Consider the following 22,632-nt stretch of genomic DNA (forward strand, 5'->3'; position numbering starts at 1 on the left):
GACGACATCTGTTTGGGAAATGGCCGCGGTCGGGGAAGAGCCGGGCTGAATGAGTGATGATGGGTCAGTTAAACTGGGTTGGGTTTTGATTATGAATGATCGTTACGGCTACGGCTGCGTTGTACAAGCCAGCAGAGTGGTCAAAGGGATTGTTTTTTTATTCATGAAACGGCATTACGTGTTTGATATACAGAAGAGGACCTGGGCGTTGGGAGTTCGGCTGTTTGGATCATGGGATCATATACCACTAGGCTCGATGTCCGTTGAGAATGCCATATGTTTCTTCATTCCACCCCAGCTTCTACGCTAGTGTGCGCCTCTCCGTAGTATTACAAACCCGGACCCGAACATCCATCGCAGAACCCTTCACTCCTTTACTCAAGCATTGACGCTTGATTGGTGTAAAGCACGTCCACCACGTTGCTCAGCTTCTCAATCGTCGCCAGCGCCGCGTCGTACGACTCGTCCCGCTGCGTCTCGTCAAAGATGATGAGGCAGCCCGCGCCCTGGTCGAGCACACCGATGATGACCTTGTCGAGGATCATCTGCGACAGCTTGCGCTCCACCTGCTGCGTGTCGAGCCCCACCATCTTGGCGATGTGGTCGATCTCGACCCGGCTGAAGGGCTCGATCACCTTGATCAGGTTCTGCTCGAGCATGGCGTCGTAGAGCCGCCGCAGGTGGTTGCGGATGAAAGCGTCACTGCCGAGCTCGTACTTGTAGGCCGCCAGGGCGCGCTCGTACTCCTCGAGCGAGCGGTTCGAGTGCGCGCGCGCAATAGCCTTCATGGCCTCGAGCGACTGGCCCGCGTACTTGAGCGCCTGCTTGGATGCCATGAGTTGGTTGACGTCGTCAACCAGGTTCAGCATGATCTTGCATAGCAACATGTACTGCAGCGCCGCCTGCGCGCGCGTGGGCTCATCCTGCGTGTGGTAGCCATCTAGCGCCTCGATAAAGTAGCTGAAGGCTGTCTGGAAATCCTTGTCTTCGGCGTGTAGCATGCCCGACTGCATGTCGAGGTTCGCTTGCAGGAGCGGGGGGGTGTAGACCGACGCGGCCGAGGTGCGAGCGCTGGTGAGGGCGGCGCGGGCTTTGGCAATGTTGCCCAGCGCGTGGTACACGCGGGACTCGAGAAGCTGCACTTCGACCAACACCAGCTTGTCGTCCATGCGCTTGAGCTCGCGCAGGAGACCGTTGATGAGCGTCAGCGCATCGTAGTAGGACTGCTTGGCCATGTACAGCGTCACGAGGCGTGTCTCGAGGTTCTGCCGGAGGAAACTCCGCCGCTCTGACGTAGCCCATTCTATGCAGGATTTTGTGACTGAGATCTGAATGTCGAGGGAGTTGGGAATGGCTTCGAACAAGTCGAGTAGCTGGCGGACTGGACGGCGAAGGCTGTGTAAGCGGGGGTTACAAGGTTAGCAAATGAAGGAAAGGCATACCTAGCTTGGCTGTCTTCGCCTTTGCAAACGAAGAGAGCACTGTCCGGCTCTTGGTTACCAAGCCCACCAGCTCGTCCGTGTTCCTGCGCCGAGTCAGCCGGATGGGCAACCCCCCCCACTGGCAGGAGCAGGCTTACTTCTGGTCGCGATAGAGCTCCCCCAAGCTGATGAGGGCGGTCTCGTACTCCCGGATGGCAGCATCGGATGTGACCGACGGCGGCTTCGAGATGATCTCCTTGTACATCTCCTCTGCTCTGCGCGGATCCGACTTGGCGAGCTTCTGCGCCTCGCGCACCCTCTCCGAGTCGCCTTGCGCCATTGTGACGGAAATTATCCTGTTGCGGATCTGTTTTTGTTCTAGGTGCCGGGGGGGGGAGGAAGAAGGACGAGCGATGAGCTGGGATCGTTGTCGGGGCTCTCTCGAGTAAGTGGGCTTTGGAATCTTGATGTTGGGATGCGTTTCTACTGCAGCTCCAAATCCAGCGCCGCCGCACCCAAGTGCCCCCTAACAGCCCAGCTAGGTTGCCGTGAGTGCGACGTAATGGGCCCCGGGCGGCAGCTGGGCTTGGCGTTGCCGCCTGTTGTGGCGGCCTGTGGCTGGATCAAAAGGCGGTGGCCCTTTCTGCCGCCTGACCCCGCCAAAATTTACAGAGCAGCCGTCGTCCAAATTGGCCATGGTTTGGAACTCCCAGCATCACCAGCACGAAGACAATCGAGACTAACATCAGAATCACTCTTAACGGGAGAGCTCGATCCGGTCCCCAAGATACGCGTTTGTGCGTGTGGCAATTGAGGAAGGCAATTAGGAACCATCATGAAGGTACGATTTGGACACAAGCCACCGGGAGAAAGGAGAGGGGAGACACTCAACCCATTGGCAGCACTACGCTCGCAGTTGCTAACATTGGCAATGATAGATCAAAGCGCTCAGCCGGAGCATCTCGGCCCAGCAAGCGCCAGGCTCAGATGCCCAGCGCGCGCCCCGAAACCTCGCACCAGAAATCCATCCTTTCGAACGAGCTCGGGAATAGTACGTGGACACCCCCAAGATACCTAGCCACGGAGTCTGACTTTGCTATATAGCCAAAGAGCTCTCAATGCCGTCAAGCTGTGAGATTGCACTCTCGTCTTTTTGGGGTTTGGGTACTGACCCGAAGAAGGGAACGCATGTTTGCCAAGCCATTCCTATCTCAGCTGGGCAACGGCCACGTCCAGGGTGTTTATAGCATGTGCAAGGTCTGCTTTTCCCTGAATCCAAAATACGTCGAAACCCACTGACTAGTTGTAGGACAAGAACTCTCTGAGCTCAGTAGCATCAGGGTCCGGCGACGGCGTGGTTAAAGTCTGGGACCTTACCACGCGCGACGAGGCGTGGCGGACAGCCGCACAGTGAGCCCGCATCCAGTTTTCTGGCAAGGTCCTAGGATCTAACTTCTATTTACAGCTCAAATATTGTCAAGGGACTGACCTTCACAAACGATAAGAAGCTACTGTCCTGCGGTACGGACGGCATCAAATTGTGGGACCCCTACAACACGTCCAACGATACCACTCCGATTGCGACATGGCAGGAAGGTGGGCCATATACGTCGTTGTCGTACCACAGAACCGGCAATGTCTTTGCTGCTTCTTCCGGTGCCGGGTGCATCCGTGTCTGGGACTTGGAGCACAGCACCGCCGCTCAGACAATACAGTGGCCGAGCTTCACAGATACCATCACCGATGTATGCTTCAACCAAGTCGAGACATCCATCATTGGCTCCGTAGCCACTGACCGGTCCATCATTCTCTTCGATCTGCGAACGAACAGTATGTGCAGCCCTGATCAACCCTGATCAACCTTCGGGACCCATGGCTAACCCCTGACCCCAGTGCCCGTCATCAAAACAGTACTTCACTTTGCGGCAAACCGCATCGTGTTCAACCCAATGGAGGCAATGAATATGGCTGTGGCATCAGAAGGTAAGTTACCAATAACCCCCTAAGTCATTTCGAAGAATGCTAACTGGGTCCAGATCACAACATGTAAGTCCGTCCATGGCTGATGCTATTTCTCTGTCGCTGACTTTTCTGTAGCTATATCTTCGATGCAAGAAACTTCGATAAGGCACAGAATATCCAGAAGGGCCATGTGGCGGCCGTGATGGATGTCGAGTTCTCGCCCACCGGCGAGGAGCTCGTGAGCGGTTCTTATGTAGGTCTCTCGGGTTATGACGATGGCTCGCACTAACTCGCCTTGTAGGACCGCACCATCAGAATCTGGCGTCGCGACCAGGGCCATTCACGCGACATCTATCACACAAAAAGAATGCAGAGGGTATTCCGGACGCTCTGGACCATGGACTCGAAGTATCTCCTCACCGGAAGCGACGACGTATGCGTCCCTGCACGTCTACTCTAGTCGTTACTTACTAATCTGTCATAATAGGGCAATGTCCGCTTGTGGCGCGCCAACGCCTCGGAACGGAGCGGGGTAAAGTCGACCAAGCAGAGGCAGGCGCTCGAGTACAACCAGGCTTTGACGGAGAGGTACAGCCACCTACCCGAGATCCGCCGCATCCGCCGCCACAGGCATCTGCCCAAGGTGGTCAAGAAGGCCGGCGAGATCAAACGAGATGAGCTGGCAGCCATCAAGCGGAGAGAGGAGAACGAGCGGAAGCACTCGGACAAGAAGTTTCAGAAGCGCAAGGGCGAGAGAGAAAAGGCGATCCTGGCCAAGCAGCAGTAGACGCGTTGAGGGACTGTGGGCGAGCGTCCATGACATGTGTGACTGGAGCTATTATGCATTGGGCGGAGTTAGAGGAGTTGCTATGGCGTCGGGCGGTATATCTCGTATGGAGGTTAGATCTGATACCATCCGTGTCTGGCGTTGTCAGCATAAAGGCGAAGCAGCTTGGCAGCGTCATTTTAATCACTGTTATATTCCATCCGTGATGGGGAAGCTGTAAGTCTCCCGGCTGGAAACTTAGATGTAGGCCAAAGCGGGAGGATGGTGTGTCTACGTTGTTCCGTTTTGTTTCCTACGGGGTCGTGCGAGTTTTTTTTTTTTTTTCCAGCATCAAAGCAACTACGGTACCGGCTTAGATGGCGTAGTTAGGATGTTTCAGATTGTTCGGTTCAAGCGAAAAAAATCTGAGATCAAGTTGGGTCTATCTTAATGTTGAGCAGCAATATTATGATCTGCCATATGGCAAGACGATCTGAAACGAGGCTTCGTACCGCACAAGCTCGCCGTCATGTGTGATTCGATAACGTATTACCAAAACGGATCGACCGGATGAGGCATCTGGGGTGGCAATAGTGGTACCCGCAAGACCTCCCAAGGCTTCCTGCCCATTCCTATCAGCATTGGGAAATCGTAACTATTAGAATTATCTGATATAGCACAATGGCTGGTGGCACTGTTTCTGGTGTTTTTTTTTTGTCTTTTTTTTTTGTTGTTGTTGTTGTTGGGGGGGGGGGGGGGGGGGGGGGGTGGGGGTTTTTCTATAAAAAAAAAAAAATGTTGGTGGTGGTGTTACCGCCGCATGCTATTGGCACTTCATCCTCACTTTTCGCCCGGAACAAAGAGATTGTACTGCCTGCCAATGCATCGATAGACGGTCCTCCATCGTTGAAGGCTTAATAAGTTGGCGTTGAATCTAAAACGGAAGCAGTTCTCTCGGCTAGCAAGGGTACCGCCGCGGGGGCGTGGCGCTTCAAGACAAAGCTAGCCGGCTGTGGCTTAGCGCAAGCACAGACCACAGCCAAGAACCACAGCAGCCCCCATAATCGGCCGTCTTATGGCGGTATCTCATAATAAAGAGTGCGAAATGGAAAAAGGAAGAGGGAAAACGAAAAGCAAAAGAAACCAGCCAATCCTGCGTATTCGGCGCCAATTCTTACACGACGTCTTATGAAAGGGGGTTTCACCCTGTCAAGCCTCACTGGACATGTTCGGTCTGGATTGGGGTTAAGGGTGGTCGCGATCGACGGCTCCTTGCGTCGATGATGCAACCCCGCCTCGACCACCAACTGTCACAAGGTAGACAAGCCGTCTTGTCGGAACTTTGCGTGTTTCTTGGTCCATTAGCCAATTTCGGCCATGCTCGCATCGTCTGCCCGTCAACCCGGTACGCAGCGTCGAAGCGGGGCGGCCGCAGGTAAAAGAGCTCCACGATCTCTGCACACCGCGAAGCTTGGTAGATCCAGGAAGAGCGTTATTGGCGGATCGGGCTGTAGACGTACTAACGTACCACAATAATTGCCGAAAGGAGCCTCGGGCGTCACTTCATCCCAACTCTTTCCTCTGCCGCAATCCTTCGGCTCGGAACGTTGTTGCCTGCGGTTCAGCAAACATCAGCAACATCTGTCACGCCTGAGTTTGACACGTCGCGGTTCGCCCGCCTCTGGCATGAATAAACAACTTGTCGTTGAACCTGCCAATTCCCGGAACAGCCATGGGCACTCCTCGCGAGCTGCCGCACGAAATGGAGATCTGAAACACGACACCGACCTTGGATATCGGTCGGTTGGCTCACGGCCTGAGTTGACCAGGAACCGCCCGCAACACGGACAGATGTACCGGACCCTGGGCCCAGCGCTGTCGAAGCTGCTGCAGCGACATCTGGATGGGTTGCAACGGTCGTGTATCAGCCTCATCCAAGCTATGGTTGCATACCCTCCCGTCCCGTTGCCTCTATGCAAGGCACGATCTACCTCAGCGCCCCGGCTGCATGACAAGCCTCCAGCCCTTGTGATCGACCGACCGAAGAAGCTCCAGTTCTCTCGTCTTTCTCGGTTGCGACATCTTGTCACCCGCCCCTTGATCGGCTCGTCACCGAGCCCCGGAGTTGCCAGTGGCGCCCCGCCTCCCCCTTGTGTCTTCACGCCGCAACATTTGGCGCTACAATTTTCCCAGTCCCCGGACCCTGAACCGTTCCGAGCATCGTGAGGCTGGTTCAGCCACACCAAACGGAACTGATTGGTTACCCAGCTCGGTATTTCCTGCTTTGACCCCAACTCCAGACAAGCCGTCTCGAGTTTTATCTGCTGTGTAGCTCGACTAATATCGGTCCCATGTTCGGCCGCACTCAAGCTCTCCTGGTTGCCATCGGATGACTGGGGTTATTTAGTCAAGTGGATGACCACTCGGTCGTAGCAATTCCATATCAAATATGCAAGACAGTTCCCCCAGCTGCTCAGTGACCCGTCCACACACGTCAACCACGGCCAGAAAGTCGTCGGTCCTCGCAATGTCTGACTTTGAGACCGCTAATCAGCTGGGGCAGCCTCCGGTACCCCGGGGGGACATCCCAGAGGAGCTGTGCTTCGAGGAGGTCATCAAGAACCGGACGGCTCCCGTCAGTTATAGGATCCTGCGCGGCGCCGAGTGGTACCGTACTAACGCTTCTTCCCCAGCCCTGCTCTCTGAATGACTTCATGGACTATCTCTTCTACGTGGAACGTAACGCCGAGTCCCTGCAGTTCTTCCTCTGGTACTGCGACTACGTTCAGCGATGGAGCAACTTGCTCCCTCGACAGAAAGCCCTATCCCCGCCATGGGATCCTGAGAAGGCAGCCGAGCCGCCGTCTCGGTTCATCACGTACAGCCACAAGCGAGCGCGGAGCGAGAAAATGAACAAGATCCTGTCCATCCTGGAGATGGAATCCGGGCCCGACAACACAACAGAACCCCAAGACCAACAAGGCAGACGGAGCACCTCGTCATCCAGATCCTCCCGGCCCCGGACGTCGTCTTCAACAGCCTCCGTCCTCCTCAGCCCAACAGAGTCCATCAAACCCGACTGGCAACCATGTAAGTCACTCTTCCCCTCCCTTCCCCTCCCGTCCATCGCCTACTCCACCCTACCCACACGCAATCCAACCCAGAATAGAGACGACAATCATCATTAATGATCATATCACTAATAAAAATATCAATAATAAAAAGTCACGATCCAACCGTTCCGCGACGAAGTGACGCGCATAGCGCGGCACTACCTGGCGGCTTCGTCGCCGCGGCAGCTCGGCGGGCTCCCGGCGGCGGACCGCGAGGCGTGCCTGCGCGCCGCGCAGCGCACCACGCACCCGTCGGCGCTGCTGCCGGCGTTCCTGGTGGCCGAGGCGGCCCTCCGCGGCCGGGCGCACCCGCGCTTCGTGCGCTGGGCCGGCCGCGCCAACGCCAACCCGCCGCGCATCGCCTTCGTCCGCGCCCTCGCCGCCGCCGCCGCCCTCCTGGGCCTCGCCCTCGACGTCGTGCTCATCTTGCTCTCGCCTTCCCCCTCCTCCTCCTCCTCCTCCTCCTCCTCGTCTTCGTCGTCGGCGGTGGTGGTGGTCAGCGCCTACTGGCGCGTCCTGTGTCTTGCCGTGTGGTGGCCCGCGCTGGCGGTCCTGTTCGCGGCCTGCTGGTGGGGGGACAGGAATAGAATGTGCGTGGGGCTGTGGTGGAGGGGAAGGAGGCAGGTGAGGGCGTGGGAGCAGCAGTTTGATGATGATGATGTTGTTGATGTTGTTAATAATAATGATGGAGGTGGTGGTGGTAGTGGTAGTGGTGTTGATGGTGACAGTAATAATAATAGCGATGGTCATGACGACCGGGCTGCCGGACGGGACGGGTATAGGGAGCATCGGAGGAAGGATACCACGAGCAGCAGCGTCACGGCTGTGAGCAGCTCGAGTAGTAGGGTTGACCCCCTGCGCAAAGCGAGCCTGCAGGTCTTTGGGCCGAGGAATGAGTTTGATGGGGAACCGTGGGTGGCCGGGTACAAGCAGAAGAGTTGGCTGAGCAAGGTGTTTGATGAGACGGTGCCGGTGCAGAGTAAAGGGTTATTGATGATGCAAGATCGGGTGGTGTTCTATGCTTTCTTGTGGGCTGGGCTGGTGGCGACGTGCCTAACCGTCGCATCGCTATTTGTGCCAGGGGGAGGAATGTCGCTATAGGCTACGATGAAGGAGCAGGGTGCTTAGTTCTTAATAAAACCCAGAGATGTGTGATTGCCTGTCTGTGAAGTTGGACGGATATATACCGCCAACTCTCTCCCGACTGCCACCATGATGAACTTCCTACCCGGATCTTATGCCTTCAATTTTACTTTGTACTCTAGGCAATACTCTATACTTGTCATGGAGCGTCATCTGCCCACATATCTAAATCCACAGGCCGGCAGCCCGTTCCTCCAATGGAGAGCGCCTAGCTCATTAGCGATTAACTCTCATACCACGGAACTTGCCAAGAACCCATCCGTTGCCACGCCCAATCATCCCAGGGCTCAACTCAGGTATGTGCCGTCCTGTATATACCACGCCACAGCCAGCCGACAAGAATCCCTCTCGCAAGGCATCATTCCATGCCATATCGTATGCATCATCGGAGCAACTCGTCGTCGTCACTCGTCACCGTCATCCAGTCCAGCATCTAATACAAACAAAGCCATCCCACATATGCCTCAAAGAGCCGGACATACCCAAAGCACCCCCAACGCCTTGCAAGCCAATGCCACCCGAGAGAGAAAGGGAAACATCACCGGCAGACCAGTTCAGAAGAACACGGTGAACACCAGCATCACCCCAACTAATGCGGCCCCTGTGCTCGCGATCGCCCTATTCACCGGGGCAGGGTTCTTCGTCTTGCCCTGCTCCTTCTCCTCCCTGGGCGGTGATGATGAAGGGGTGCTCGGGGCCTTGGCGTCCTGGCTTGACACGATCTGCTGAATTTCTAAATCATCATCAAAGCTGGCGGCCGCCACTGAATGCGTGACGGTTAATGTCTCTATTGATGGGGCTTCGTAGCTATGTTGGGTAGCGGTGTAGTTCTAGGCTCATGTCAGTCGTGTGTGGACTTGAGCTGGTTTTGGCGGGGTGCTGACCGGTTGGGGGTAAGTGTGTAGACTGCGAAACGTGACATGATAGACGCAGACGGCATTGGGATTTGGTGAAGACACCGGGGCACCATCTTGACTACATTGTTCGACGCTGACATGCGTGTTCTGGTCTGTGTTTGGCCGGTGTTAGTGGCTGTTAAGGAGTGGAACGCATTTAAATGCGACTGACTATCTTGCAGTATGTGTTGAATACCTGCACTATTGTTAGCCCCATGACTCTTAAATCTAATCCGGACCGTTGCATACTCTTATCGAAGAACCCGTGGCCCTCAGAGGTAAAGCCCTGGTTCCCGGCGGCGGCGGCGGCGACAATTATGTCCGAATCGAGGGCTGACGCAGCCCCGCCGCGGCCGAGTACCGCCGGCAAAAGCCAAGGAACCTTCATCTTCTTTTTTTTTTTTTTTTTTTTTTTTTGCTGGGCTCGTCCCGGATGCGCCAAGCAATGCGTAGAAGGCCGGGGGAAAAAATGCCAATGCTTTCTGACAATGGATATATCCAAAGCTGCGGCGACAAAGCAATGAAATAGATGTATGTCAAAAAGCGGAAGGCTTTTGGCCCGCCGCCCCAGGCAAACAGTTTGAAGGAGGAATGAATTTGTCGCCTGCGTGCGTCGTCTGTGCCGCAGCGATGGGCGTTGTGGCGAGCTCAAACGGGCTGAAAATAGGACAAGGCTGGCCGAGTGACACAGCCTGGGGCTCTGATCCCTCGCCGGCACTTGTCGCTCGAAAACCACGAGACAAAAAGAGAGAAAGATGGGGAGGGTGCAGCGTAATCAACTATGTCCTCAATAGTACTGTATCATCAGATGCGATTGGAACGAGCGGCCGCTATCAGTGGGAATTCGTCATCCGGGAAGGTATCCCGCACCTGCCCAAAACCGAAGCGATAGTCCGCGCCGGGCCCGGTTGTTTCGCTGATACCCCGTGGAGACTCGAGAGTGAGGGAGGGAGGACGGCGTCTCAACACGGCAGCGAACGTTTGGGATGTGAAATATGATAAAAGAAGCCATCCCAAGAGCTGACATGCAGTCGCTGCATATCCACATTGCAGATGATTCCTTGATTTTCTGGGTCCCCGCCGTAGCCTGCCGTCTGCGGCCGTTTCTGCGGATATCTCAGCATTCAATGTGAAGTACCCGGGATCTCTGTGCGACCCTCCCTGGCAACGGGGAGCGACGAAGCAAATGCACGGTGCGTAGCACTGCGCAAGGCTCGGTTCTGAAGCAGGGAAGGAACGCGCAAGCTCTTCGGTTCGCGCAGCCCAAATATTGCAGATCGCACAAGGCACCAGCCGAATCTTTTCGTCCGCCGCGGAACCAATCGAAGAATTCGAGAGGGGGTGGTGGGGGGGGGGGTGTGTGTGGGATGTTGGTCCTCCGCCTCGTGTTACCCGTCCCACCAAAGGCGGGCAGTCTAATGAATCAGGCATGGTGCCATTCCAGGAACGGCATGGGGAGCATCCCGCGCATAAGACCGGGTAGTTCCTGGCCTGCCATTCCCACCAACGGTGGTCAGACTTGCAGGATGGCGACAGGAGAAGGTGGTTTCAGAGCGGCTGATCAGTGAGGAGCAGCGCCAAAAAGATCTTCTCGGCCGGTGCTGCAAGGTCGGCCTGGTTGCTGTGACGGTTCGTTTTCTGCATTCGAAACGACTTCGGTTGGAGGCACGGCCAGCGCCTTCGAGTGGGGCTCCCAGCGGGCCGGCATTGAGCGATTGATGATCTCGACCGAACCATGACGTTTTGTCCGCCAAGCAGGGCGGGAAGCTTGGGCTGCTCGCATCGATGGGGGCCTCGGGTCGAAAGCCCAGTGTTTGCGCGGGGGGGTTTTGGGGGAGGAGGGGTAGGGGTGTTCGAGTTGGTGGGCTCGGCCCTCTCACCCGAACTCACCTACTCCGCCAACCCTAACCCACGTATGGGCCGAGATCCTGCCACCCGATACGCTCGATTCTCAATCTCGTCACCTCGTATTCATGGCCATGGATGCACACTTGGACATTAGGCAAATCAAGTCCATTTATCTGGCTATCCTGCCTGCCTTTAGGCCGAACGCTATCTGTCGAAGAGCACAAAGCCATGGCTCGCATACATTGGCGCTTGCCAGGGCCTTGACTTGTTTCGCGCCAGCACAGCCCGTACGGACTGATATCCGCCGGGGGTATCGTCTGCAGCCCCGGTTCCATCCCGTTCTCTCTCCTCCTCCCCTACAACGCTGCCAGTCCTATGGATGCTGCCGCTGCCGCTGCCGTTGGTGCTTCCACCCCTACTCCTGTTTCGCTTGTGGCCGCTCTGCATGCCACTGTCTTGTCTCCGCTGGATCGATATGGTGTCGTGGCTGCCGGCTCTTGCAAGTGCAGAAAAGCCGAACTTGAGATTTCCACTGTCAAAGCCCCAGCCACCATACTGATGGACGCAATGGGGCTCCGAGATCCCGCAAGACTCAGTGAGGATCCGATACATCCTCGCCTGCACGTCATTGACAGCCGGGCGCTCTGAGGGGTTGTGTGCCAGCATTCGCTCCGCTACGTGCAGCATCTGTGAGATTCCCCTGAACAATGGGTCCTCCTTCGCCGCCTCTCTGGCGAGCCGTGTCATCCAGCTCTCGACTTGGCAAAGGTTCTTGTGGAATGACGAGTCCCGCACAGCACCGCCGCGGCTAGGACTCTTTTGTTTTGCAGCGCGATGCGCAGCGAAAGGTTTCCCATGTTTCTTGAACAGGAAACTGAGGAGATCGAGTATGACACAGGCCAACGAGAAGACGTCAGCGGCCTGCGCGTCGAGGTGTGGCGTCTGGTCGTGGATCTGGCCGTGCTCTGCCACGACGCGGTGAATCGTACTCGTGGACGTCGAAGTCGGCGTGAACCACTGCTCGGGAGCTGCGTAGTCGTACGACTCCTTGTCGAAAGGGCTCTTGTCGGTCTTAGATGAGTCCCCAGGCGCTCTGTACTCCTTGTTCATCAAACCGATAAGTCCCCAGGTGCCTTTACCCCCCAGGGACTCGGTCTGGTAGCTGGCCAAATCGGAGAAGAAGACGCGGTTGGTGTTGGAGAACAAGACGGTCGACGGCTTGATGTTCCCATGCGAGAGTCCGCGGTTGTGGATGAAGCAGAGCGTGTCAACAAGGCAGTGAATCCAGTCCATGACCAGCTTCCGGCGGTCCTTCTTGGTCAGGTCCCTCACACAGCTTGGTGTAGAGGAGAGGAAAGACTTGAGAGTGAAGTCGGCCGCCGGCGTGAATAAGACATAGCCGTATCCCTGGTGGACGTATGACGCCCAGTATGAGACTAGATGCTCGTTCTGCACGTTCTTGAACCCGTCAATTTCGAAGAGGAAGTCCTCGTGGCTGAGATGGCCCGGACCAAGAGGGATCCGACGACGGCAGAACACCATGCCTGGTTGGTTTGGCAGCACGATCTTGTCGACATGTTGGCTCGCTGCATGCTTCTTGTCCAAGACATCGAGCGGGACCACTTCATTCTCCTGGTAGATAGTGTGCTCGCCCTTCTGCAAGGGCCGCAATATGTATCGGAATTGCTGAGAAAAGAATCTTCTCTCGAACTTCTCGTCTTTGGATGCTGTCAATGCCAGGCGCTCTACCTGGTCAAGAGCGATGGGGAGGTCTTGATCGTCCCACGAGTCGTCGATGACTCCAAAGATCTGGTCGGGTACTCCAAGCTCAACGAGAATGAGGAAGATCCTCTTCGCCTTCCCGCTGATCCATTCCCAGTAAGTCCCGTCGGTCAAACCATCCCCAAAACCGAGGGGTTGGTCGAGGCGCTCGATTTCAACAGGGATGAGATGGCCGCAGACAAACTGCCGCGTTACCGTCCGCTCGATTGCGTCGTTATCCCACCACATGTTTAAGCAGTTGTCGAGATTGTTATTATTGCGTTGCAAGATCTTGTGTGATGGAAAGTCGCAATGGGTGTGAAGAAGTAAGCGGTCAGGTACCGGAGTACCTTGCCGCGAATTTCTTCTGGGTGTGTTATAGGTAGGCGGTTGGGCTGCTGTAAGGTTGCTCGCGTCGTGTATTCGAGGTGCTGTAAGTGTTGGAAAAATTAACTCAGGGAGGTGCAGCCCAGCTCAATCCTGGGCAACAAGGTTGATTCTTCATCTCCGCTCAGCCAGACAACTGGAGCCCACCAAGAGGAGTATATGGCAGTTAACAGTGGGATAAAATGTCGCGTGTATTGAATTAAGGCCTCCCTACGCTAGGCGCGTGGCGAAGTGGTCTTGTGTTCCCGGCTGATTCAGTGATACCAGAGAGCTTTCCTCAGGATGGAAGTCGCTTGCAAGAGTTGATGTACAGTCTCATTGGCTGAGAGCCGGAATGGAGATAAGGGACTTGAATCTTGTTGGACTTTATCCCCGTCTAGGGTTGGCGCTCAAGTGCGTCGTACGCTTGGGATGCAGTAGGCATGATAGGGATCTCTGCCGGGGTTTGTATTGATTGAGCCACTGTTTCCCACCTCCGAGGACCTGGATCACATATCCTCTACATATTCACGCCTTGGCAATATTCGACGGAGACCGGCAACGAAAGACATGTCTCCAATTTGGCGGAAGACGGAAGCCTGGGCCGTGGGGGACGTTGAAAACCCCCACACTAAATCCTTTTCAGCCCCTTGCCCGATCCCCTTGATGTTTCCCAACTCCTGCAACATATGGAGTTGGGGTTGAGATGAAGGTCGCAGGATCAACACGCTAATGATGCGTCATTTCTTGGCGCCGGCTGCAATTCACGACGAAGACGAGAAACCTGTGTTTCGTTCTTCCTAGCCCATGTGCGCATTTGACCTGTGTAGCATACCTTACAACCTAATCTTGTGTTGTGGTTTGGGCACGGAATACTCTCGACTCAGCCTAGCAATACCGCCTATGGCGGTGCCGTGTGCATAGGGGATAAGAATCCAGCATCTCCGGCAGAGTGGTCGAAGAGCGTCGGGGCCCAGGTTGTGTCGATCACAGAGTGTGGAGGTTCTGTCACAAACATCACGCGATTCTTGCTGCACCGGACCGCAACGACAAGTCTTGGCGGCACCTGTCAACGCCCTGCAACAGCCATGAGTTTATAACGATGAACACGTTATCCAAGTTATCAGATAGTCGACCATCTCATGTCAATGTTTCCATTTCCGCGTCTCTTCTACCTCCCGTCCCTATCTAATCGGGCGATGCCGCCACTTCGCTGAGGCATTTGTCTCCCGTAGAGCAAGTGTCCAGCGATCAAACTGGGACACCCCGAAGAGTAAAGAGGCTCCTGTAATCCAATTAGGTGCCCCTATGCCGGGTCTGGTAGTATTATACCAAGCGGCCCTCGACACCTTATCCAGAGGTTTGGATATGGCTACCCCGGCTTCTTCCTGCAGAACTCCCTTTTGTCCGCTTACAAGTTCCAAACTGGCGGGTCTCGCTACTGTCAGTAGTACACTAAACGTGGGTTGCGCAGCAGTTGAACGACGTGAACCGTAGATCATGGTGAGTAGTTGTAGAACCCATAGGCTCTGAGACGTTAACTTTGAAACTGGTTTGGAGTCATTCAGACTGGCGCTCACCGTTTATTGAGACAGAAAGATAGTATTAGGATACACGAGCACCTCCAGCATCCGTTGGGCCGTTTCCAGGGCCCTCCTGATCCCTGACCCCTCATCGGATGGCCGACGCGAGAAACCCCCACACAAGGCACGACTCGGGACTGATCTGATCCTGGTTTACTGGTCCTTGCGGTACCTAAAAGTAGTCCCTGCAGCCAGTTCTTCCATGGGATTGGGTGAACGGATGGCCTCATCACGGCAGGCAACTCGTTCTTGTATCACGAATCAAACGGAGTCCAAAGACCGCGGTGTACAGTACCAGCCGTGCCATCTCGACAAAATTGCAGCATACACAAGGACAATACGTAGCGCTGCCACCACATGTGGTGGCAACGCCGGGGGCAGCCCTTGCCGGCGGTGGAGTAAACTCAATCAACACCTGTCATTGCTGATCACAGTATAGAAGTTGCACGAGAGACTCCCACATGCTATGCCCGGATACAAATACATCTTTTTACAACCTCCGGTCAGACACAGCGCCAGCGCTCTTTGACTCTACCTTTCCCCCCATTAAAACCCCTGTATCAAGACACCCTTCTTTCCACCACTCTTCGCCCCCTTCCTCCCCACAAACGTCTTCATGGCCGTGTCAACCCCCGCCAGCCTCCTCACCACAGCCTGAATCCCCAGGGGCAGCACGTTATACCAGTCAATCCACCTCGCGTACATGGGCATCCCGATCGCCGCATTATGGCCATTATCGATCGCGGCAATCACCTCCTTGGCCACGTCGACAGGCTCGACCACGGGTGCCAGGAAAGAATTGGGAGTCTGGACCCCGTAGAAGAGCGGCGTGCTGAGCTGGCCGGGTGTGACGAGCACGGTCCGGATCTGGGGATGCGACTCGCGCAGCTCGGCGGCGAGCGACCGGTGCAGTGCTGAGATGCCGGCCTTGGCCGCGGCGTAATCGGTCAGCTGGGCTGCACCGACGGTGCCGATGACGGAGGAAATGGTGACGATGGTGCCACCCGTCTCGCTGCGCGCCATGGCGGGGATGAAAGTCTTGAGCGTGTAGAAGTGGCTGAGGAGGTTGGTCGAGATAGACTTTTCGATTTCGGGGAAGCTGAGCGAGAGGAGGGGCTTGCCGTGGACGATGGCCGCGTTGTTGATTAGGACTGTAGGGGTGCCGAGCTAGAGGGACGGAGAAAACTATGTTAGTATTCTTTGGCAAACTGAGTCCTGCCGGGAAGGGAGGCCCTACATCTCTCTCAATCTCTGCCGCGACCCGCGCGACCTGCTCCTTGTCCGTCACGTCGCACTTGTAGTAGGTGACGCCCCGCGCCTCGCCATTCTCCATCTCTTCCACGTCCAACACGGCAACCGTGGCACCGCGCATCCCGTACACCTCTGCGATCAACAATCCCAGCCCGCTGGCGCCTCCTGTGATGACGATAACCTCTTCGCTCAGGTCAACCTCGCGCGGCAGACCGAACGCGAGACGATTGTTTATCGCTCCCACCACCCAGCATAGCGTAATGAAGGAGGCCCACGCAATCGACACCAGCATGGGCGGAGCATCCCAGAACATGTTCTGGGCGCGGAAGCATAGCGGGACGATCCATGCTATGAAGGGGTGGAAGAAGGTCTTCTTGAATACCCTGACGATGAGGTCGATCGACAGCGGGGCAAACCAGGAATCGCGCTCAGGCGGTGCCGTGTATGGCGTCGCCATTGTGTCTGCCGTTGTCGAGTGCGATACGAGAGGGAGGTCGGCCCGGAAAGTTTGGGTTGTACTTGGTTGGAGCGGGAGGGGCGTTGAATTGGTAGAACCGACTTGGACCAAAATTTCTTTAGATTAAGGACAGAATTAGCGTAAATGTGAGAAGCGAAAAGGCTCTACGGATTCCAACACTCCCAGCAGAGAAGTAAGGCTGGTGATAGTGCGACAGCGTCGGCAGCTGCTTCGTGTGCCTTTTGATGTCGGCGTGTCGCTTGTGTCACCCACATCCCAAAGCGACAGCCCAGCGGGCTTTGAAACGCCCCTGGTCCGAGCGCTGCGCCCCTAGCACAGCGAAGATGTTTCAATTGGAGCTTTGGCTGGCATCCCCTGCAGATTCGCTTACAGTCGTGCGGCTAGGGCAGATCGCCTTGGCTCCGCCAAGGCGGATCACGGAAGTCGGAAGGCAGCTGACGCCGGGCCTCCGGCCACCGACATCCCTCGCTCCCGATTTCCACTTTATCGTTCCCCCGAACCCCACAGCACCCAAGTCCCGACATCAACGGCTCAGCGGTCCGGCCTGCGGGTTAATGGCGTACGGAAGACAATAGCATGGACACAGCAACGCCAGCGAGAGATCTATAGCAAGAACAATGAGCAGTGTAGAGGAACCTCTTATATCGCCGTCTTCCCCTTCCGGGGTCGAACGGCCAGAACACACCGACTACGACGATGTCGCTACCGCCACAACGCCTTCCGCCCCGACCTCCCCAACGCTTTTCATCTACCTCCTAACCCTCTCAGCCGGCCTCTCAGGCCTGCTTTTCGGCTGTAAGCCACCCTCTTCCCCTTCCCCCCGAACAACCTCTCAAAAGCCCCCGGCCGATGCCTAACCAAAACAAACCCGAACGAACCAGACGACACGGGCGTGATCTCCGCGACGCTCATCTCGCTAGGCACGTCCCTCTCGCAGCGGCCGCTCACGCCGCTCGACAAGTCGGTCATCACGTCGTCGACGTCGCTGCTCGCGCTGCTCGTCTCGCCCTTCTCGTCCGTCCTCGCCGACTCGCCCCGGCTGGGCCGCAAGCGCGTGATCCTCGCCGCCGACGTCCTCTTCGCCGCCGGCGCGGCGGTCCAGGCCGCCAGCGGGACCGTGCCGGCCATGGTCCTCGGCCGCGCCGTCGTCGGCATGGCCGTCGGCGCCGCCAGCTTCGTCACCCCCTTGTACATCGCCGAGCTGGCCCCCGCCCGGTTCCGCGGCAGGCTGGTCACCATGAACGTGGTCTGCATCACCCTCGGCCAGGTGGTGGCCTATCTGGTTGGGTGGGGGCTCGGGGAGTATGGCGACCAACGGACGGCGTGGCGCTGGATGGTGGGGCTGGGCGGAGTGCCGGCGGTTGTGCAGGGTGTTGTCATGGTGTTCATGCCTGAGACGCCGAGGTGGTTGGTCATGGTTGGGAGGGCGGGGGAGGCGAGGAGAGTGGTGGAGCGTGTCTTGGGTGGAACCGGTGGGAAGAGGGAGGTCGATGCTACGGTGAAGGGGATTGAGATTGAGGTGAGGGATGAGAGTGAGTCGAGGCGGTTGAGGATGGGGAGGAGGATAGGAAGGGGGACGGTGGAAGGGAAGGGTGGATGGATGGATTCAGTGGGGGAGTTGCTTGGGGTGAGGAGGAACAGGAGGGCGCTGGCGATTGCTTGTTTACTTCAGGGGCTGCAGCAGCTGTGTGGATTTGTAAGTCTTGGTGAAAAGAGCTTGCTCGAGTGAGACTGCTAACATGTTGCACAGAACTCGCTCATGTACTTCTCGGCTACGATATTTGCGATGCTCGGTTTCCCGGTTCCGACACTCACGTCTCTGGTCGTGGCCGTCACCAACTTTGCTTTCACCCTCGCCGCGCTCTTTCTTATCGACCGAATCGGGAGGAGGCGCATCCTCCTTTGGTCAATCCCGTTCATGGTCGCGGGGCTCATCCTTGCAGCATACGGCTTCTCCTTGATCAACCTTGCCTCGCCTGATACGGCGAGACCTAGCATCAGCCCCGGCCAGAACGCAGCAGTCATTATCCTCATCAGCATCATGGTGTACGTCGCCGGCTATGCCATTGGGCTCGGCAACGTGCCTTGGATGCAGAGCGAGCTTTTTGCACTCAATGTTCGGTCTCTAGGGAGCGGCATTGCCACGGCAACCAACTGGGGCGCAAACTTTGTCATTGGGCTGACTTTCCTGCTCCTGATGGATGCTCTCACTCCGTCGTGGACGTTTGTGCTCTACGCCGGGATATGCACCGCCGGCTATGGACTGATTTGGAAGTTCTACCCGGAGACGGCAGGGCTGAGTCTCGAAGATGCGGCGATGCTTCTCGAGGACGACAACTGGGGAGTGCGCTGAGGCAAGTCGTATACCTCGGTGGGACCCAGAACATTCGTGATGCATCCATGCATTGCGGGCCGCGAAGCTAAGCTTTTTCCCACTAACAGCTCTGCTTGGCCAGGTCCATACCGAGGCACGCTGAGTGGAAACCGAAAACGCGAAGAGTCTCAAGTCGGCTCTTCAAGCAACTTCAGCTCAAGAGCTCCACGAGCGAGGCTATTCACGGCTATCAGCGGTAATTCACGGCTAGCCCGTAACTAATCCTAATCCTTCAAAACAATTCTGGCTCTTGGGCATCTTTGTTGGGCAGCGATGGAAAATCAAATAGGGGGATGGAAAAAAAAAAAAAAAAAAAAAAAAATCAAACTAACAGGGAAGAAAATTTCCATGGGCACCTGGCAGGACACTTAGCAGGAGATCCACTGGGGCAACCATCGGCGAGGGCCGACCGTAAGTTACGGGACCAGTCCGTTCGCGGCAAGTGAACTCTTTTCATGATTGGTGCATGCAAGGCATCGTGAGCACACTGTAAACGTGGTTTGACGTAATTCTGCAGCAACGCCACATACGGGGCCCCGGAGTTAAGACGGGCGTCGCTTCTCGAGGTAGAGCGAGACCCGCGCCGAAGTGTCCTCCGGAGCATGATACTATCGCTTGCATTCTCTAATCCCGAGGGTGGATGAATAATTGTTGCGACCGACCATATCAGCGGCCGGACCAGGCCAGGCGCATCTGCTGGGAACATATTCCTCCTAGTCTGAAGTTGAACTCCACTTTGGGTTGTCGCCCGTGGGTTGCGATGGAGTCGCTGATGGGAACCGGCGGGGCTAGGCGGGGTCGCTTCTGTACCGGCAAGCCATGATCACCAACCATATAACTCACCAGAAATATCGGTTCGAGCCGACCGACGCATCACTCATCTCGGACGGGCCGTTGTCAGTGCGCGAAACCGACGTTTTACGGATTACAGACTGCCGGGTCCATCGATCTCTCGGGATACAAGGGATACCGCGGACGGAGGCGATAGCCCAATTGGTAAGCAACGCTACTCAGTGCCACGAAAGCGCGAGTGCCGAGGCCGCACCGCGGACCCAGAAGGACCACATTCTCCCCCTTATCCTTGTACATCCATGTACATCCATGAATGACTGCAAACGGGCATTCCACTAGTGGGATCCATGATGTGTGCAAATCCATCTTTATTAGGACGGGCTGCCCCCCTCCTCGGGAGGCGAATGTCATCATCGCTAGTTGCTACTGCTTCTAGAACCGCGGTACTGACCAATATCCGCTCGTTCTCTTACTATACTGAATTCTGTTTCTCTCCTGTCGCTTGCCTACATTGCCTGCTTTGCTTGCTTTGCTTGCGTGCTGTACCTGTTGATATTCCTTCCTCGACCGCGTTGGACAGAACAGCGATCATCACCACAGAGTACAGGTACAAACAGCAGATACAAACCAGGGAAAGAAAAGGAACTCAATGATTCACGACAACGTCGACCGCGCCGTCGCGGCGGCCGAGCGTGATGCCGCCTTCCCCGAGCGCGGAAGTGAGGAGATCGAGCGAGTCATCTCGGCATCATCCGTGTCGACGTCGTCCTCCGAGTCGTCCCACAGGGGGGGCTGGATGAGCCGCGTCTCTACCCAAGCAGACCTGGAGAGACACCCCACCGAACTGAGCCGCATCCAGACGCAGCGGAGCCAACACAGTGCAACCGTCGGAAGAGCCTCCCGGAGCAAGGATGAGAAGAGGCCCCTGCCCTCCTTCGGCGCCGGAAAGCCGTACCCGCCGCTGCTACCAAACCAAGAAGACTATGTCGTCGAGTTTGACGGCCCGGACGACCCTTTACATGCCCAGAACTGGCCGCTAAGGAAGAAGTATGTTTGCTTACTATCACTTACATCATCACTATTATCCAAGGGCTAACGTGGGCTGTGATGACAGGATGGCCACGGCCGCGATTCTCGGCTTCACCACCATGACGTCTGCCTTTGGTTCGAGCATCTTCTCGGCTGCAACCCGCGCCGTTGGCGCAGAGTTTGGTGTCTCCTCCGATGTCTCACTCCTCGGCGTCTCCTTCTACGTTCTTGGCTTCGCGACCGGCCCGACCTTCTGGGCCCCACTATCCGAGCTCAAGGGCCGGCGCCTGCCCCTGGTAGCGTCCATGTTTGGCTTCTCCATCTTCAACATCGCATGTGCCGTTGCCAAGGATCTCCAAACGGTCCTCATCGCTCGTTTCTTCGCCGGCTTCTTCGGCGCCTGCCCCTTGGCCGTCGTCGCCGCCGTCTTCTCGGACATGTTCGATAACCGGACGCGAGGCATCGCCATCACCGTTTTCTCCATGACCGTCTTCACCGGCCCCTTGCTGGCGCCCTTTATCGGAGGCTTCATCGTGGACTCGTACCTCGGCTGGCGATGGACCGCCTACATTGTTGCCTTTATGGGCTTCCTTGCCTTTGGACTGGACGTGATCTTCCTACACGAGACGTACCCGCCCGCCATCCTCGTCGGCAAGGCTGTCGAGCTGCGCCGCCGCACCCTCAACTGGGGCATCCACGCTAAGCAGGAGGAGATCGAGATTGATATCAAGGAGCTCATCACCAAGAACTTCTCACGGCCCATGCGGCTGCTGTTCGGCGAGCCCATCGTCACGTTACTCTCCCTCTACATGGCCTTCATCTACGGCCTCCTATACCTCTTCCTCACCGCCTACCCCTTCGTCTTCCAGGGCGTGCACGGCTTCTCGGCCGGTGTGTCCGGGCTCACCTTCTTCGGCATGATCGTGGGCCAGATCATCGCCGGCGTCACCGTCCTGCTCCAGCAGCCCTGGTACCAGCGGAAGCTGGCCGCCAACAACGGCGTGCCCGTGCCCGAGTGGCGTCTGCCCTCGGTCATCGCGGGCGGCGTCTCCTTCGCGGCGGGCCTCTTCTGGTTCGGCTGGTCCGGCTACAATAAGGAGATCCACTGGATCGTGCCCACCCTGTCGGGCCTCCTCAGCGGCTTCGGCCTGGCCTCCATCTTCCTCCAGGCCCTCAACTACCTCGTCGACGCCTACCTCATGTTCGCCGCCTCGGCCATCGCGGGCAACACCTTCCTCCGCTCGCTCGCCGGCGCCGGCTTCCCGCTCTTCTCGCGCTACATGTTCGAGGGCATGGGCATCCAGTGGGCCTCGACGCTGCTCGGCTGCGTGGCTGCCGCCCTGGTCCCCATCCCCATTGTCTTCTACCTGTACGGCCACAAGATACGTGCGCGGAGCTCGTACGCCCCGACCCCGCCGCCCGAGACTCACCCCGCGGCCAGTGCTGGGAGCGACTCGGATGAGTCTGAACCGGCCAATGAGAAAGAGGCCGTGCAGAATTCGGCTATGGCGAGCGTGCCGCGGCTAGATAGAGATCGTATTGGGAATGTTGTCTGAGTGTGATGAAAGCAGAAAAATGGGTTGAAGGCTGCATGCGAGGACGCAGTTGATGCGAAGTGAAGCGGGGTGATTGCGGATGGGTTTGTTTGAGCAACGGCGTTCCGGTTGGATGAAAATAAAAGGGGATGAACGGATGGAGATGCATGACGGGACGGAGCATTCATACCCAAAGCGTACTGATAGATTTTGTCATGTTTTGTAGCGGGGACAACCTAAATCTAGTAACTAATATCATCATTTGAATTTTCGGCGTCTGGTTACCAAGTCTAAAAGATTTCACAAAGATGCTA

The 22,632-nt window shown here is 56.6% G+C and overlaps 8 protein-coding genes across 8 annotated transcripts; 4 read left to right on the forward strand and 4 right to left on the reverse strand.

Annotated features, from left to right (window-relative positions):
• Nucleotides 1-374: 374 nt before the first annotated feature.
• RPN6 (26S proteasome regulatory subunit rpn6) lies at nucleotides 375-1,761 on the reverse strand (the record flags this gene model as incomplete). The annotated part of the gene is made up of 3 exons (XM_071058765.1): nucleotides 375-1,381; nucleotides 1,443-1,525; nucleotides 1,580-1,761. 3 exons carry the CDS (start codon nucleotides 1,759-1,761, stop codon nucleotides 375-377), a joined length of 1,272 nt encoding a protein of 423 aa, XP_070914866.1.
• A 495-nt stretch (nucleotides 1,762-2,256) lies between these two features.
• On the forward strand, nucleotides 2,257-4,170 carry sof1 (the record flags this gene model as incomplete). Its single annotated transcript, XM_071058766.1, has 11 exons — nucleotides 2,257-2,262; nucleotides 2,360-2,472; nucleotides 2,526-2,552; nucleotides 2,603-2,678; nucleotides 2,731-2,831; nucleotides 2,887-3,251; nucleotides 3,315-3,404; nucleotides 3,458-3,467; nucleotides 3,519-3,636; nucleotides 3,685-3,816; nucleotides 3,871-4,170. 11 exons carry the CDS (start codon nucleotides 2,257-2,259, stop codon nucleotides 4,168-4,170), a joined length of 1,338 nt encoding a protein of 445 aa, XP_070914867.1.
• A 2,506-nt stretch (nucleotides 4,171-6,676) lies between these two features.
• MFIFM68171_03346 (uncharacterized protein) lies at nucleotides 6,677-8,363 on the forward strand (the record flags this gene model as incomplete). The annotated part of the gene is made up of 3 exons (XM_071058767.1): nucleotides 6,677-6,784; nucleotides 6,843-7,239; nucleotides 7,375-8,363. 3 exons carry the CDS (start codon nucleotides 6,677-6,679, stop codon nucleotides 8,361-8,363), a joined length of 1,494 nt encoding a protein of 497 aa, XP_070914868.1.
• A 596-nt stretch (nucleotides 8,364-8,959) lies between these two features.
• MFIFM68171_03347 (uncharacterized protein) lies at nucleotides 8,960-9,689 on the reverse strand (the record flags this gene model as incomplete). The annotated part of the gene is made up of 4 exons (XM_071058768.1): nucleotides 8,960-9,235; nucleotides 9,290-9,414; nucleotides 9,474-9,497; nucleotides 9,551-9,689. The coding sequence occupies 4 exons, from the start codon at nucleotides 9,687-9,689 to the stop codon at nucleotides 8,960-8,962; spliced, it is 564 nt and encodes a 187-aa protein (XP_070914869.1).
• Nucleotides 9,690-11,353: 1,664 nt separating this feature from the next.
• On the reverse strand, nucleotides 11,354-13,159 carry MFIFM68171_03348 (uncharacterized protein; the record flags this gene model as incomplete). The annotated part of the gene is made up of 1 exon (XM_071058769.1): nucleotides 11,354-13,159. The coding sequence occupies one exon, from the start codon at nucleotides 13,157-13,159 to the stop codon at nucleotides 11,354-11,356; it is 1,806 nt and encodes a 601-aa protein (XP_070914870.1).
• A 2,246-nt stretch (nucleotides 13,160-15,405) lies between these two features.
• Nucleotides 15,406-16,567, reverse strand: MFIFM68171_03349 (uncharacterized protein; the record flags this gene model as incomplete). The annotated part of the gene is made up of 2 exons (XM_071058770.1): nucleotides 15,406-16,026; nucleotides 16,097-16,567. 2 exons carry the CDS (start codon nucleotides 16,565-16,567, stop codon nucleotides 15,406-15,408), a joined length of 1,092 nt encoding a protein of 363 aa, XP_070914871.1.
• Nucleotides 16,568-17,205: 638 nt separating this feature from the next.
• On the forward strand, nucleotides 17,206-18,941 carry MFIFM68171_03350 (Myo-inositol transporter 1; the record flags this gene model as incomplete). The annotated part of the gene is made up of 3 exons (XM_071058771.1): nucleotides 17,206-17,383; nucleotides 17,470-18,284; nucleotides 18,339-18,941. 3 exons carry the CDS (start codon nucleotides 17,206-17,208, stop codon nucleotides 18,939-18,941), a joined length of 1,596 nt encoding a protein of 531 aa, XP_070914872.1.
• A 1,462-nt stretch (nucleotides 18,942-20,403) lies between these two features.
• MFIFM68171_03351 (Fluconazole resistance protein) lies at nucleotides 20,404-22,339 on the forward strand (the record flags this gene model as incomplete). The annotated part of the gene is made up of 2 exons (XM_071058772.1): nucleotides 20,404-20,801; nucleotides 20,869-22,339. The coding sequence occupies 2 exons, from the start codon at nucleotides 20,404-20,406 to the stop codon at nucleotides 22,337-22,339; spliced, it is 1,869 nt and encodes a 622-aa protein (XP_070914873.1).
• Between the last annotated feature and the right edge of the window lie 293 nt (nucleotides 22,340-22,632).

Source organism: Madurella fahalii (assembly GCF_045866475.1).
Source record: "Madurella fahalii IFM 68171 DNA, scaffold_2, whole genome shotgun sequence".
NCBI lineage: Eukaryota > Fungi > Ascomycota > Sordariomycetes > Sordariales > Madurella > Madurella fahalii.